The following is a 15,151-nucleotide window of genomic DNA, read 5'->3' as shown; positions in this document are numbered from 1 at the left end:
CTGACAAATGGTCGTCATCACTGGGTCATCATGGAATTCTCTTCCTACAAACTATGTCAAAGCTTCAAGCACATTACCTGCTTCAAGGATTGTGACTCTTAAATGTCTTGTATCATGCCAGTCAAGCTTCAGGACTGTATAAAAGTCTGTGTCTGAGTGCATAAACTACATGAACTTCTTGTCTCAAGCTTTGTAATTCCCGAATAAGGCACATAAATTCAGTTTGGTTAGTGTGATAACTATCAGTGTGACAACTATCACACTGATCAGCCCTGAAATGATCGAGCAATTGCACTAGACAACAGCTGTTGGTCCCTTCCAATTGGAAGTATTCTATTGTATTCTATGTATGCTTCTTATTATTGTGCATAAATACATCTATAAAATCCTCAGTGTTAGTCTTCCACTGAAACAAAAGACAAACCTCCAACAGAACCAGGATTTTAGACATAACACAGGAATATACAGTTTCACAGAATATAGTGTTGGAATTGTTGTGGCCAGACTCCCACGAGAAAGTGTTAAGTAGTATAAAACTGCCTGGGTTGGAATAGTTCTCTCACTGTTGCACAGTTTCTGTACTAATATTATTTGTTTCTCACTTTTGTACTTTACATTAGAAGCATATATATATATAGGTGCATATCCTCTTACCTCCACTACTACTGCTTTGATGCAGGATAAAGAAAAGCACAGGGGCTCAATCTTCTGTCATTTTTAGACTATGAAGGGCAAAATGGTATTCTGCCCTTGTAAAATTATTCCAGAAGTTAATTATTTGTGTTCTGGAGGCATTTCTTTTTTCCTGCTTCTTTTCCTGATGGTTGAACAAGGAACATGCCCCAGGAAAAAAGGGTGTGTTTCTTCTGTGAAGCTGGAGGTAAGCATTTGTGCAGGAAAAACCTAAAGCACCTAAAGAACTTCAAAGAACAAGCTGGGGCTTTGAGCCTCAAGCCATGCAGTTTAGTTGGAGAAATTCTCATATGGTAGTGCATTAGACTGTAAACTAAAATTGAGTGAGACGTAGCACACTAGAGACCTGCTTCAAATGTTACAATTAAGAAACACTTACTTAATGAACTGCTCTTTCAATCAGCTAGCTTTTGGGGGAAACTTCATTATAACTATTCTCAGCTCTTACATGCATGCTGTATCAAGGTTACACTCGCAAATTGTTTTATATGGCCAATAACAGTCTGAGGTTTTTAAATAAAAAGGTTAGTTAATTCTTACAACCTTAAAATTCAACAGACTATGGTGTGGCTCTCAACCTTATGTAACTCCTTAAATTCTACGGTTATGGCCCATTGTGGGGTATATTAGTAATTCCTGCAACATATTTCCAACTTTTTATTCTCTCCCTGGATAAATTTTCATGAAAATAAATATAAAGTATGTATTGGCCATTACACAAAATGCAGCCATTTCTGTGGTGATTATATTTTATCCAGATCTCTTTCAGTAACTATCACTCACTACCCCTAAATAACTATGCCTGCATTTGTACCCACCTGTGACTGTAGTCAATGTAAATGACCTGGTGAAATGCTTAGTAAGAGTTCTGTAGTCGTGAAACTTTCCTGTCTATGAGACAGCCTCCAAATGGACCTTTTTTTAGAGAAGTGGTTGGATTTATATGTTTACAAGCATTTTATATTGCCTATAATACTTAATAAGACAAAGCAAAAAAATTATATTTATACAGTGTCCTCGCCATAATTTACAAAGTTCAGCGCTTGGTAAAAGACAGCATCCATTCTGTGTGTCACTTCAGCACTGACACATCATGGTATGCCATTCATCAAAGCCTTTTCTGATTTGAAACTGAGGCAATTTTTTATGCTATCTCTCATATAGTACTACACAGTTGAGAGTCTGTTGGTTGTGTTCAAGCAGTCACTGCAATCTCTCAGAAAAATGCAGTTCCCCTTAGGAAACAGCCAATACCAGCATAAAGACTTACTACACTACTGCAACTGCAGTTGTGCAAAGGACAATATGTTGGTGCTAATATTGTGTGTAGATAATGTCTCATTTCATGACTCATTTCAGCTTCTCCCCCCTCCAACAAAAACAACAACCAAAACCAAAAAACCCAAACAAACAAACAAAAAAAAACAACCAAAAAAAACCACCAAAAACCAAATCAACCAACCAAGAAAGAAAGAAACAAAAAAAGATGCGCACCTCAAAATCATAACAATTGAAATAACTGATTTTCAGTTCCACTAAAAACCTCACAGACAGGCCCAAAATGTCAGAAGTGTGTCTACATGTCTGTCAGATTCTCCAGCTCCTCCACCTTGCCTAGCTGAGGTGTGGATTCAGGGGCTAAATCCCTGAATGTGCTATTTTTTTAAAAGTACCAAAACACAAGGCTATGATACACATAATCAGGTCCTTGGAAGTAGCAAACCTTACCCTGGCTTATTTGACCAACAGATATAACTCTGCTAAATTAATGTTTCTCCTCTTGCCCACGAAGGTATCCTTAAGGAGAAAATTATGTTCCTCTTTTTCCACCTCCACAAGTTTTGTATTCCCTTTGCTTACTATAGCCCTGATGGCTTCTCATGATATTTCTGATGTATTTTTTGTTTGTGCAGGATGGATGCAAATGAATCTGTTATATACTTCTCTAGTTTTACAATGAGGAATCTAGATTTTAAAAAACAAGCTATCCAAGTGTTGCTGTTCAATTTCCTCTGGCATAGTAAGTTTTCTTACAAAATTAATACATTGCTATCACTTGAAAGCAAGAAATGGAGAAAGCAAGCAAGAGCACCCTAACTGTAAAAGTGCAGGACATCCTCTGTTCAGAAATACAAAGCTCTCCAAAATATGTACCAAAAAATGTAAATTTCTCACCTTCCCCACTTCCTGAAAGTAGGAGTGGGTTTGTTGTTTGTTTGTTGGCTTGTAGTTTTGGGGTTTTTTCCCCCATAATATTGGGACTTCCAGAAGCAGAACTGTTGAAACAGCTGCAGTCCTGTGTTTTATATCACCAGTACCTGGAGTCCTTCCTTATATTCTCTATCTCATTTCCAAGTTTAACGCCACTTTCATCTCCTGAAATCCTCTGGCATGGTCTGCTTTCCAATATAGAGCACAGTATTATCTATCTCTGTGTGTTCTGTGGTCATATAAGAGAAATGACAGAAATGACTGTAGGGACTTTCCTGCCTAACCATTGATTTGAGCTCCTTACCAGACACAGCTGGCAGCTGCTAGGGGAAAGAGAAGCTATTTCTATTTCTGTTTTCTATTTCTATTCTCTACACATTTTCATCATATCCAGAATTCTTACTTTCTGGGGTTTTTTTTGATCAAGTCTATTACACCAACACCTAGACTTGGAGCTCTTCAGCAGCCTGTCAAGTAGCCACTACCCACTTTCCCATTTATTTCAGTGTACGATTGAAAGTTTTGTCTGAACCAAATCCCTACAACTACCTCAAAAGGAGATTGTAGCGAGTTTCTTCTACCACGCCTGCAGTGAGAGGAGAAGAGGAAATGACTGTAACCTGAGATAGGGGAGATTCTGATTAGATATTAGAAAAAATTTTTCCCTGTCAGGGTGGTCAGGCACTGGAATGGGCTGCCCAGGGAGGTGGTGGAGTCACCACCCCTGGAGGTGTTCAAGAGGTGTTCGATCTGGCGCTCAGCGATGTGGCTCAGGGGTTTAGGGGTCACAGTGGCAGTGCTGGCCTGGATGATCTAAAAGGTCCCTCCCGATCTTGATGATTCTGTGACTATAATTCTGAGTCCTTCTCGTAAATCCTCTCTGTATCAACGCATCTTCACGGTCTCTTAGGTGCGGTTCCCAGCTAGTTTGTTTCCTGGGAAATGGCGTTCTGCCCGCACCCAAAGCGCTCCTTCGGCGAGTCTGGCGGTGCCGCCGCAGGCGCTCCGGGACCACGGGATCTGCGGCGGGCCCTGGGAACGGGAACGGGCACAGCCACTGGCCCAGACACCAACACTGCCCCAGACACTGACACGGTCCCGGACAAGGGCGGAGCGGAGCCAGCCCGGCCCAGCCCAGTCCCGGGCTCTGCCTCGGGCCCGCCCCTCGACATGGCCCCGCCCCTTTCTGGCCCCGCCCCTCGCCATGGCCCCGGCCCCGCCCCTTTCTGCCCCCGCCCCTCGACATGGCCCCGGCCCCGCCGCGGCGCCACGGCGCCCCCTGCCGCCCGCCTCCTGCCAGGCGCTGGCCAATAGGGGAGGCGGCCACGCCTCCGGCGGCGCTGATTGGCCGCGGCCGGGAGGGTGTCGCCGCGGGCGGGGGAGCAGCGGCGCAGTCGCGGGCGGGCGGAGGAGGCGGTGCCATCTCGGCGAGCCGCAGTGTCGGCGTGTCACAATGCCGAGGGAGATCGAGCTGTGCCCCGGGCGGCGCGTCGGCGGCGACCAGCCGTGCTTCATCATCGCCGAGATCGGGCAGAACCACCAGGGCGACCTGGACATCGCCAAGCGCATGATCCGCATGGCCAAGGTGCGCGCGGGGAGGCGAGCGAGAGAGGGCCCCGGGGCGCTGCCGGGGGACGCGCCCGCGGGGAGCGGCTTCTCCTTCGCGCGGTGGTGCCGCTCGGGAGGAGCGGGGTGACTTACTGGAGGGCTCGTTCCTGAAGCAAAGTGTCTGCAGCGAGACCCTTGCGCTCGACTTTGGGGAAGGGTCTGGAGCGCGTGTCCTGTGAGGAGCGGCTGAGGGAGCTGGAGTGGTTTAGCCTGGAGAGAAGCAGTCTTTTAAAGGGGAGAGCCTGGAGAAAAGGAATCTTCTAAAGGGGAGTTGTGTCGCTCTCTACAGCTACCTGAAAGGAGGCTGTGGCCAGGTGGGGGTCGGCCTCTTCTCCCAGGCAGCCAGCGACAGGATGAGAGGACAGAGCCTCAAGCTGTGCCAGGGGAGGTTTAGATTGGGCATAGGAAGAAACTCTTCATAGAAGGGGTGATTAGACACTGGAATGGGCTGCCCAGGGAGGTGGTGGAGTCACTGTCCCTGGAGGCCTTTAACGACAGGCTGGACTGTTTAAGGAAAGGCTGGACCTGACACTCAGTGCCATGGTCTAGTTGACATGTTGGTGTTTGGCCATCGGTTGGACTCGGTGATCTCAGGTCTTTTCCAACCTAGTTGATTCTGTGATTCTGTGTGACAGCCACAGCCCTGCAGCTGTGGTGTGAGGGAATGTGGGAAGAATCAGGCAGCTGCTGAACCATTTCTGATGAACCTCCAGTTTGACCTGGTTGCATGAGGGTTTTTTTTCAGGTAATGCTTGTGCCATCCAGGAAGACAGCCAGGCTGCTTTGAAATTCGATGTTATATCTGTTAGATAGAAAACGGTACAACACTGAAGAACAGCTCAGGGCACAGTGTGTTCAGAGCTGTAACTGTCATGTAAGTGCAAAATAGTGTAATGAGGATATATCTTTACTCTGTGTATCACTTCCAATGGATTGTTATCCCAGAAGGTGTTCACGAGGCATCTGGATCTTGCACTGGCTGATTCAAGGGTTACAGTGCTGGGTGGACGGTTGGGCCAGATGATCTTGAAGGTCTCTTTCAACATTGATGATTCTGTGCATTTCGCATTCAAATTCCTTGTTCCACAGAATCCTGTATCTTGTTTTAATGTAAAATTATAAAGTGACAGCTGAGCTGGAAAAAAACACCACAGAAATCAGCTCCTCAAATAAGTGGCATTCATAGCAAGAGGCTGTGCAGTTTTGTATGTTGAGTATGATGTCCCTCTGGACTGCTGTTCTACTAAGTGTTGAAGTAAAAGGGCTTGTATGTCTGCAGGTCCTCAGTCACTCTGTGTTCATTACCATTTCTGTGATTGCTGTGATGATACTGTGAAAAGTCCACAGCAAATGAGCACATTAGTTGCTCAGTTCTTGTGTTCACACTCAAGATGAGTGCAGTTTTTCTTGCACTGCCACTCAGTGTGCACCACCTTCTTTTGCAGGAATGTGGAGCAGACTGTGCTAAGTTCCAGAAGAGTGAACTGGAGTACAAATTCAACAAGAAAGCCTTGGAAAGGCCCTACACCTCTAAACACTCCTGGGGAAAGACCTATGGGGAGCACAAGCGCCACTTGGAGTTTAGCCATGACCAATACAGAGAGCTAAAGAAGTATGCAGAGGAGATTGGCATTTTCTTCACAGCTTCTGGCATGGATGAGGTACGTAAGCCATACTGGAATGACAGTGGCAGTCTGGCTGTTGTGTCTGTTGGGTGTTATTAGGTGTGATAGTTCTTGCATAAAAAGAATATGTGGATGATGAATTTCTGCATGAGGGGGCTAGAGTAATTTGCCAGTTCACCTGTACGGTGAACCTGCCATAGTTGAGTAGATAGCTGAACACTTTGGAAGACTTGATGTGTGTGCTGCTACTACTGTTTATACACAGTAAATGATATTAGAGACAAGGTCTCAGTTTGAACTTCATAAACAATCAAGGCTTTAAGAGTTTAGATCAAGTCAGTGTGATCTGATTGCTCTCCAGTGTTGTCTGGTATGTTGGCTCCAAGAATTTCAAACGTCCTTCTGTATTTAAACCAAATTTCTTTCTTAACCTAATTCAAGTTTCCCAGTTCTTTTTCCCCTCCTTGCTGTTTACTAGGACCCTGTTGGTGTTTCTAAGCAGCAGAAATGTTTATATCCCTTTTTTTTATATTAATCTCATTGAGAGGGCCCCACCTTGCCCTGTTACTCCTGAAGCATTTACTGATTTTTGCCAGTGAGCTCTTGAACAGTCAACTCCACCTCGAGCTTGTCAGCTGCATGAAGCTCATCTGCTGCTGATCCCCCTTAAGATGTGAATACTTCTAACTGGGCATGTTGCCCACCTCAGAATAGTGTTAGTTACAGTATTAAGAAATGCAACACACATTTGAAATGTGTAAACTGGAAAGATCAGGTAACAGTTGAAATTCAACATAGATCAGAGATTACAGATTGCTTTACTTTTCTTGGTGGCCTAGAAAATACAGAAAAGCAAACTGAAAGAGACCCTAGCAGAAGTATGCTAGCCACTCTTGCATATGGCCAGCAGTTCAATGTCCCTGGCTTCCTGCAAGTAGCGTCATCCAGGATGGGATAAGGATGTGATTTACTTAATATTTTAAGGTGATCTGTTCAGTGCCTCACTCTCTTACCATCAGAGAGAATTCCTAATGTATTAGGGTTATCTCCTTCCTCATAATTTTTTGTCCTGCCTTATCTGACCTAAAAGTTCATACTTGTACCTCCTCTCTGGTAATTGAACACAAAAATTATCGCACCTCTTCTCTTTTGTAATCTCTGGTCTAGGCAATTTCAATTCCTTCAGCCTTTTTATGCTGTCTTTTCTAGTGCTCTGGCCATTCTTACTGCTGCTATCAACTTACTGTCCTCAAAATCCTTGAGTTGCTGTGCCTCTTCTGAGGTGATACAAGCACCAAATATCATAAACAACTTCTTCAGATGCGTGATAGACAAAAAGATGTTTTGTGTGTATGGCAAAAGCTCAGTGCCATGGATTCAGAAATAGATCTGTGAAGAGAGAGTGGTGCCATGTTTTGTTTGTCATGTCTTCATGTGTAGAAGACCTGCTGAAAACCATGTACTCCTTTAACAAAGGAGTAATTGAACCCAGGATTCTTGGACTTCTGTATCTGGGACCTTAAAAGACCCATGTGCCTTCGGGTGGGGGAGAAAAAACCCACACTCCTTCTTTGACGTTAAAATCTCTGGGTTTTGAAGGCTATAGTGCAATACAGAACACCTTTCATATGCAGCAGCTAAGATCACTTTCTGCCTCTGGGATCCTCCTTTCCCTTTGCTGTGCTCCATTGTGTGTGACCTTATCAGCTAATTAACAGAACTGATACATGTTTGTGCCCTCTTGTTTGAACAGTAATTACATTACACATCTCTTAAGATTTCTGGTGGCATTTCTGCAAGACGTGGGTTTGGAATTTAAGGAAAACATTGCATAAATTGACATCATAAATCCTCAAGAATATGTTAACTTCTGTAAATTTAACATAATCTCTGGAACTCCAGCTATGTCAAAGAGGTTAAATTGTGTGTTAACTATATGAGGAAATGGATGAACTGATGTGTGAAGTAAATACAAAGGCTATGAATAACTTCTTTATCTATTCTATTCCAGTGTGTACTGGAGACAAAACAGGATCTCCTTGAACCACTCCCTTTAATGTCATTCCTGTTGCTTGAAATTACTTCCTGATCCTTGAATCTCCTACAGAAAAGCTGCCAATTTTCAAGAGATATTTACCTAATGAAGAGTGGCTTTAGATATGAGGCCTATTCTGTTATATTTCATTTTGTGCCATCTCCTGAGATTAGATCTGTGGGGGTTTTATATAATGTATTCATTGTCTTTATGAACAATGCATTTTAATTAATAAACTATATTAAAGAGATGTTATACATCCTAGGTACAAGAAATTGCATGTCCATCATACTGATGATAGAAAAATTGGACAAAATGAGTTTCTCCTCTGGACATTAGCACTCTTTCTCTGGCACTAAGTAAATTTAACTGCAACAAGGAAAGAGCTGAAGAAATTAGAAGTGTTTGTGGGTGATTGATAGGGAACAAAGTTAACTACTTCATTGTTTTCCCTGGAGGTGAAATGGAGGATTTAAATATCTCTTGCTTTTAATAGGCTTGGAATTAGAATTTTCTTCCTTGACAATACTAATTTTTAAAAGGCCCTTACTAATGTAAAACCAGTTTTCAGGGAGCCTCCAGTAATTCCTGAATTGTCTTCAAAATAGCACACTTATTTTTAGGCAAAAGCAGAGTATAATTAGCATTTGAGTAAACTGCTTGATAGCCTTTTCCTTGGCATATTTTATTTTCTAGTATCTCTCCTAGAAGCAAGCCCATTTTGTATTTCCCTTTTTGGGTGCTTCTTTTTTTTTCAGGCGCTTATGTAATATGCTTGTACAATTTTTCAGTGTGGCAGGTCCGTTCGGGAAAACTTACCTGTAGTTTTAAACTCTCTGTGGTTTAATATTTCTGACCTGCAGGAAGTGTGTGGCTGGAAGACTGCCTGTGTGCCTGTAACGCATTCCTTCAAAGGGCAAGCTCTCATCTGCAGGTAGTTGCTCTCTCTGGTAGCGCTAAAAAAAAAAAAAATAAGCAAGAATGCTGTGGCCCACAAGTTCATCCTTAAGTTAGAGGAGCAGTGGAACTCTCCTGTACTAAGCAGCAGTTCCTAGAGCTGGCTGACCAGCTGTGGCTGGCAGACCAAAGAGGCTGCCTTCCAACTGTGATCCCAGTCAAAAACCTGTAGAGAAACAGTACAAGTATGAAAGAAGGCACCATAATTATACTTTCACCTGGAGGGAAAGCAGAAACCAATATCCTCAGGATAGCAAGTGTATTTTGGGGAGATACCTATAATGTCTACCTATTCAACTCAGCCTTGGTTTTGCTGTTCTGAAGGGTTATTTCCCGGCACAGTGGTTCTTTATCCTTTGATCCAGCTGGTGTGTTAAAATGCAGTGACTTCTTTTCCTTTTAGATGGCTGTGGAATTTCTTCATGAGCTGGATGTTCCATTTTTCAAAGTAGGATCAGGAGATACAAATAATTTTCCATATTTGGAAAAGACTGCAAAGAAAGGTAAGCATTTTCTTTGGTCCATCTTGTTAAACATCACTGTGTCTCAGTAGATCAGTCATTAGATCTTTCATCCAGTTGATTTTTGGGAAAAAATCTGAAGTTTCTTTAGAAGAAACTCAACCTCAGGTTTGGGGAAAAAAAAAGGTTCACCCAGCATTCTTTTCTAGTTTTACTGGATTAATTCACTACAAGAGCTTAATTTAACCTTGTGTAGCTTTCTTGCAGGCCTACGGCAAAATTTTTGTGTATTTTCTAACGGCTAGGTCGCCCAATGGTGATTTCCAGCGGCATGCAGTCCATGAACACAATGCATCAGGTTTATCAGATTGTGAAGCCCATCAATCCAAACTTCTGCTTCCTGCAGTGCACCAGTGCTTACCCACTTCAGCCAGAGGATGTCAATCTCCGTGTTATATCGGTCAGTGAGTAACCCATGCGTAGGGTAGCAGAGAAGGGCCTTGCACTTCTGCTGAGATACATTTCCAGATCTTTGGCATGCTGGAATTTGCTTCTGAGAAGTTAGAGGATGTATCGTGTTCCTCTAATTCATGCAAGTGTTGAACTAAAAACACCCTAAAAAGATCCTTTATTTAGCAAAACTCGTCTTTGAGGAATATGATAAAGGATAATACTGGAGTGTTCACAGCTCAACAGAGGAAAGTACGACATTTGGTTAACAGGTTAACCCTGTGCTTTATAGTGCAAAGAAAAATTATGTACCATTAAGAAAGTGCATGGAAGTGAGAACATAACTCTAAATAGGGAGCTAGACCAGCAACTTTTGGTCAAAAAGCTTCATGTGAGTATCAGAGTAGAGAAGAAAATCGATTAGACCCTGGTATAGTTCCCTTCACTGGAAATATTACTTGGATATGCCTAATAATGATATAAGGAAGTTTTCCCAAATTGGCCAGTGTTCAAGCACCAGCTTAGATTTATGCACATGTAGTGTGTTATTTTTAGCAGAATGCGACATGGCTGCATTTAATTGCCTTTAGGATTGGGTGACTGTCCCCTATGTATGGATTAAAAGATTGCTTCAGAATTGAAATACAGAGTTGAAGAAATCTGCTTTGGATGTAGGTTAAGTTTTACCCGTCCATCGGGTTCTCGTGTGAAAATAGAACGCTGCTCTGTTACTGTTACTTACAGTGATGTAGGCTTTGAAGACCTGGAATAGTAGAATTGAATTAAAAGGAAAAACATTAAGTGGTAGAAAAGAACATACCTCCTTTCTCTTGTCGGGATTGATAATGTTAGTGAAATTGGGAACGTGGCAATTGGTAATGCAGTGTGACTTGTTGAATGTAAAAAAATGCATTCTCAGCATAACCAACTGCTTGTTTTGTGCCACAATAATTGCCCTTGGGTTTTTATTGCAGTTATCACTGTTAAATTTGCTTTGTCTTTGAAATTGCTACCTTGGTAATTAAGACCAACTCTGTCGTGATTCAAGGCGTATCAGTCAGCTTTTCCTGATATCCCCATTGGCTATTCGGGACATGAAACTGGCATAGCCATTTCAGTGGCAGCTGTTGCTATGGGTGCTAAAGTAGTGGAACGCCACGTGACCCTTGACAAAACATGGAAAGGAAGCGACCACCAGGCATCTCTGGAGCCAGATGAACTGGCGGAGCTGGTGAAAGCCATCCGTACTGTGGAAAAAGCAATGGGTTCTCCAATCAAACAGCTCTTGCCCTGTGAGATGGCTTGCAATGAAAAGGTAACTTTTGCTTTTGATTCCTGTAAACCTGCAGCTCATTTAGACCTATAACTAATAATCTGTATTCAGAAAAATAGCTTGCTGTTCATTTATTGCAGTAGTGTTCCTGCCTCTGCACTCAAAAAATTTCTCACCGCGTTACGTTTTGAGTATAATGGAGTTCTGTGTTTATCATCCAGTAGTTAAATAAGTTAAGTAGAAATATGGAATGATTTAGGTTGGAAAAGACAGTTAAGATCATCAAGTCCAACTGCTAACCTAACGCTGCCAAGTCCACCACTAAACCATGTTTCTAAGTGCCACATATGTTTTAAATAACTCCAGGGATGTTGACTCAACCACTTCCCTGTTCTAGACTGTTTCAGCGCTTGATAACCCTTTTGGTGAAGGAATTTTTCCTAATATCCAATCTAAACTTCCCTGGCACAGCTCGAGGCCATTTCCTCTTGTCCTGTCTCTAATTGCCTCATAGAAGAGACTGACCCCCACCTGGCTACAACCTGCCCTTCAGGCAGTTGTAGAGAGCAGGAAGGTCCCCCTGAGCCTCCTTTTCTCCAGACTGAACAACCCCAGCTCCCTCAGCTGCTCTTCATAAACCTGTTCTTTAGATGCTTCAGCAGCTTCGTTGCCCTTCTGTGGACTCAACTCCAACACCTCGATGTTCTTCTTGTAGTGAGGGGCCCAAAACTGGACACAGTATTCGAGTGCGGCCTCACCCGTGCCAAGTACTCAGTAACAGTAATGGGAATAATATGTCTCTATGACTGCATTTGAGCTGCTTTTACATTAAACTAAAATACCAGTCCTTCTAATCAGATTCCCTCCACTGTGATTTCGGAACATTCCAGTAAGCCACCATCCAGTTTCAGAAAGGACCTTGATGTTCCCGGCAGCCCGGTTATAGTGAAGGTGTCCGTGGCTAACTCAGCCTTCCTTTGCAATAAGCAATGCAGAGGGCACAACCTGTTCCCAAATAACTGCAGAATATTTTTTATCCTTTTTTCGTATACTAAGCCCAGCAATGTGTTTGACTTAAAACTTTTTCTTTCCCCCCCCTCTCCTGTAGCTGGGGAAGTCTGTTGTGGCGAAAGTGGCAATTCCTGAAGGTGCCGTCCTGACACTTGACATGCTGACCGTGAAGGTGGGAGAGCCGAAGGGATTTCCCCCAGAATCCATCTTCGATCTGGTGGGCCAGAAGGTTAAAAAAAGTATTGAAGAAGATGAAACCATCACTGAGCAAGTAGTGGAAAACCATGTAAAAAAAGTGAAGTGCTAAACCAAAGCACTCCACTCCGTGTTTCACGATGTACTACTGCACAGCATATTTAAGTGTAGCAAAGAAAGGGGCATAATTATGGGGATCCAAGCAGGTTAGGATTTTCAGATTCTCATTAGTAGGAAGTTTCTGAAGCAAGGGGATATAAATTACGAAGAGCATTTTATTAGAAACTGTATAGCATTGTGCCTAGGAAATACCATGCTCCTCCCTTCTCCATTCCACTTAACCTAGATTAATTCAGAGTTTTGCCAAATCTGAGACCACAGTCTGTGCTTTCTGGCTTCCTTTTTCTGTTAAGAATACAGTAAATCATAAGAATTTTTCCCACTAGAAAACTTTCTACTAGAACAACTTTTGAGTTTTTCTAACCCCTTATCTTTTGATGTTCCTTTCTTTTCTGCCATTTGCCTCACCCCCGTAATAGCAGGACTCTAGCTGGAGTTGAGGGCAGCTAAGTGAAAGTTCACATACCCTGAACAGAAAACTACACGTGCATCCTGATGAATTTTTCCCAGGATGAAAGCCTTAAGATGAAAAGTCTTGTGATAAAACAGTGGGTTGCAGGAATCTGCACTCTGTGGGAAAATGGGCTTCTTGAGAAATGTAGGTTTTCAAGAGACAGTACCAAGAAAGGAAGCATACTGGATATGTAGAAAGGTCCCATTTAAGGGGCAAGGGAACCTTTTTGTGAACTGAAAGGCAGGAGGGCAAGCCAGACAGATTAAGCAGGTGAGAAAAGTAGTTCTGAGATGAATCAGTGGAAATAAACTTAACCTATGCTTTAAAATTTGTCAGAAGCATCTGTTGTGAGCTGAGTGAAGCCTAGATCTTAAATCAGTTCTGCAGAGCATTTGGATACCTCTGTTTGGACCTGGTGCGGGGGGGGGTAACTTCTTGGGTAGGAAGCCAAGTGCTGGTGAAGATTGAACAGCCCTTTTCCTGTACTAACAAGCAAATAGATTATGTTAGGGTTTTTCCCTCAACACTGGAGTTTGAGATGGCCAAGGCTGACTGCCTGACTACATCACATCCTTACATGATGGTAGGTGCACCTCTTGTGTGCTCTACTCTTGCATCCCAGCTTCTCACTTTCCAAGTAAGAAATGCAATCCCACTGCTGTGAGCCTGCTGCTTTTCCCTGTGACCAGGAAGGAGCCATATGGAAGCAGCTGCAAACTGGGCATTCCCCAGTTACCTCTCTGAGCACAGAACTGCTTCGGTGTAATTCATCTGCTTTTTTTTTTTTCTGTGGTGGAATCATTTACTAGTGATGGTTACTTGGAACTTGCTACTTTTATTTTCATCACGAGGTGGTGAAGTACCTTGAATTTGGTGGTGGGTGTTTCTGTACCTGTGAGCTGTTCACTTTCAAAATGTTCACCCTTCTGCAATTCTGAGGAAACTGTACTCATATCTTCAAATGGGGAAGCAGAGACTGAGTCATGTGCTTGAACATATGTGAGCTGTGACTGACACAGTATGCTTGCCTTACATTAAAAAACTACTCAATTGTTAAAAGATTGGGTTTTTTTTATTTCAAATTTGAAAAATAAATTTAGCTTATAAAACAAGCTGTTGTTTCTCCATTTCAGCCTATGGCCAGACCTTGCCTTTGCTAGCACTGTTGAGGACTCCAGGGCCTTTAGGATTTGAAAACTGTAAGATTACCTGACCTGCTTCAAATAGCAGTGGTTCTTGAGTCTAGCAGGGCTGGTCCTAGAGACTGCTGTAAACATAGGCTCCAGAAATTTCCAAGACTTTAATTAATGTATTGGGGGAAAAAATATCCATATACAGAAAATTGCGAGCTGTGTCTCCTAGTTTTGTGTGAACAGATGTTTATCCAGCTGCAGTTAAAGAGCCTTTGCAAAGTGGACAGAAAAATAAGCTGAGCATAAATGCCCCGCTGACCTAGTGTTTTTATTGCCCCTGTGGGCCTTCCAGGCATTTTTGACTCTGTTACAGGTTGTACACAGCTGTTTCTCACATTTCCCCTTAATAGGGAAGAATAGGGCCATCCAGAAGCCCAATTCAAAGTCCCTGTCACATGTAATACCAGTTAGTGGCTATTAAATGTGGCCTCAAAAGCTCCTACTTCAGAAGGGACCTTTCCAAAAGTCTGTGCCAGTCTTTGATTTTTCCAAGATGACATGTAAGTATAAGGTAATTCACTTAGTGCATTTATTATCCAAATCTGACCTTGTCAGCTATAACAATATACAATATATAAACTTGAGCTTGAACCAAACTAAACCCATTACTGTACACAACTGCAGCCTCTCCAAACAGATGGAGGAAGTTCATTAAAAAATATGTTAATATCCCCATTCCAGTCTGAGCTGTAATATGCTTCTTTCAACTAGACTTTTTCCATTTTGCAAGTTGAAAAAAGTACAAAAATATTATGTATGGCACTTCGGGTGGTACATCAACACCATTTATAAGAGCCAGATCACCTTCCCCCATTGACAGAGACATTAAAAATTACAGTTGGTTTTCTTGAACTTACTGTTACCT

The 15,151-nt window shown here is 42.7% G+C and overlaps 1 protein-coding gene across 1 annotated transcript; it reads left to right on the top strand.

The window, feature by feature from the left end:
* Nucleotides 1–4,300: 4,300 nt before the first annotated feature.
* Nucleotides 4,301–14,152, top strand: NANS (N-acetylneuraminate synthase). Its single transcript, XM_032675928.1, has 6 exons — nt 4,301–4,489; nt 5,958–6,173; nt 9,533–9,632; nt 9,896–10,050; nt 11,089–11,355; nt 12,422–14,152. The coding sequence occupies exons 1-6, from the start codon at nt 4,358–4,360 to the stop codon at nt 12,629–12,631; spliced, it is 1,080 nt and encodes a 359-aa protein (XP_032531819.1). The 5' UTR covers nt 4,301–4,357; the 3' UTR covers nt 12,632–14,152.
* Nucleotides 14,153–15,151: the final 999 nt, after the last annotated feature.

Source organism: Chiroxiphia lanceolata, chromosome Z, assembly GCF_009829145.1.
Source record: "Chiroxiphia lanceolata isolate bChiLan1 chromosome Z, bChiLan1.pri, whole genome shotgun sequence".
Lineage (NCBI taxonomy): Eukaryota > Metazoa > Chordata > Aves > Passeriformes > Pipridae > Chiroxiphia > Chiroxiphia lanceolata.
The sequence above is the reverse complement of the archived record's forward strand: the minus strand, read 5'-3'. Positions and strand labels throughout refer to the sequence as shown.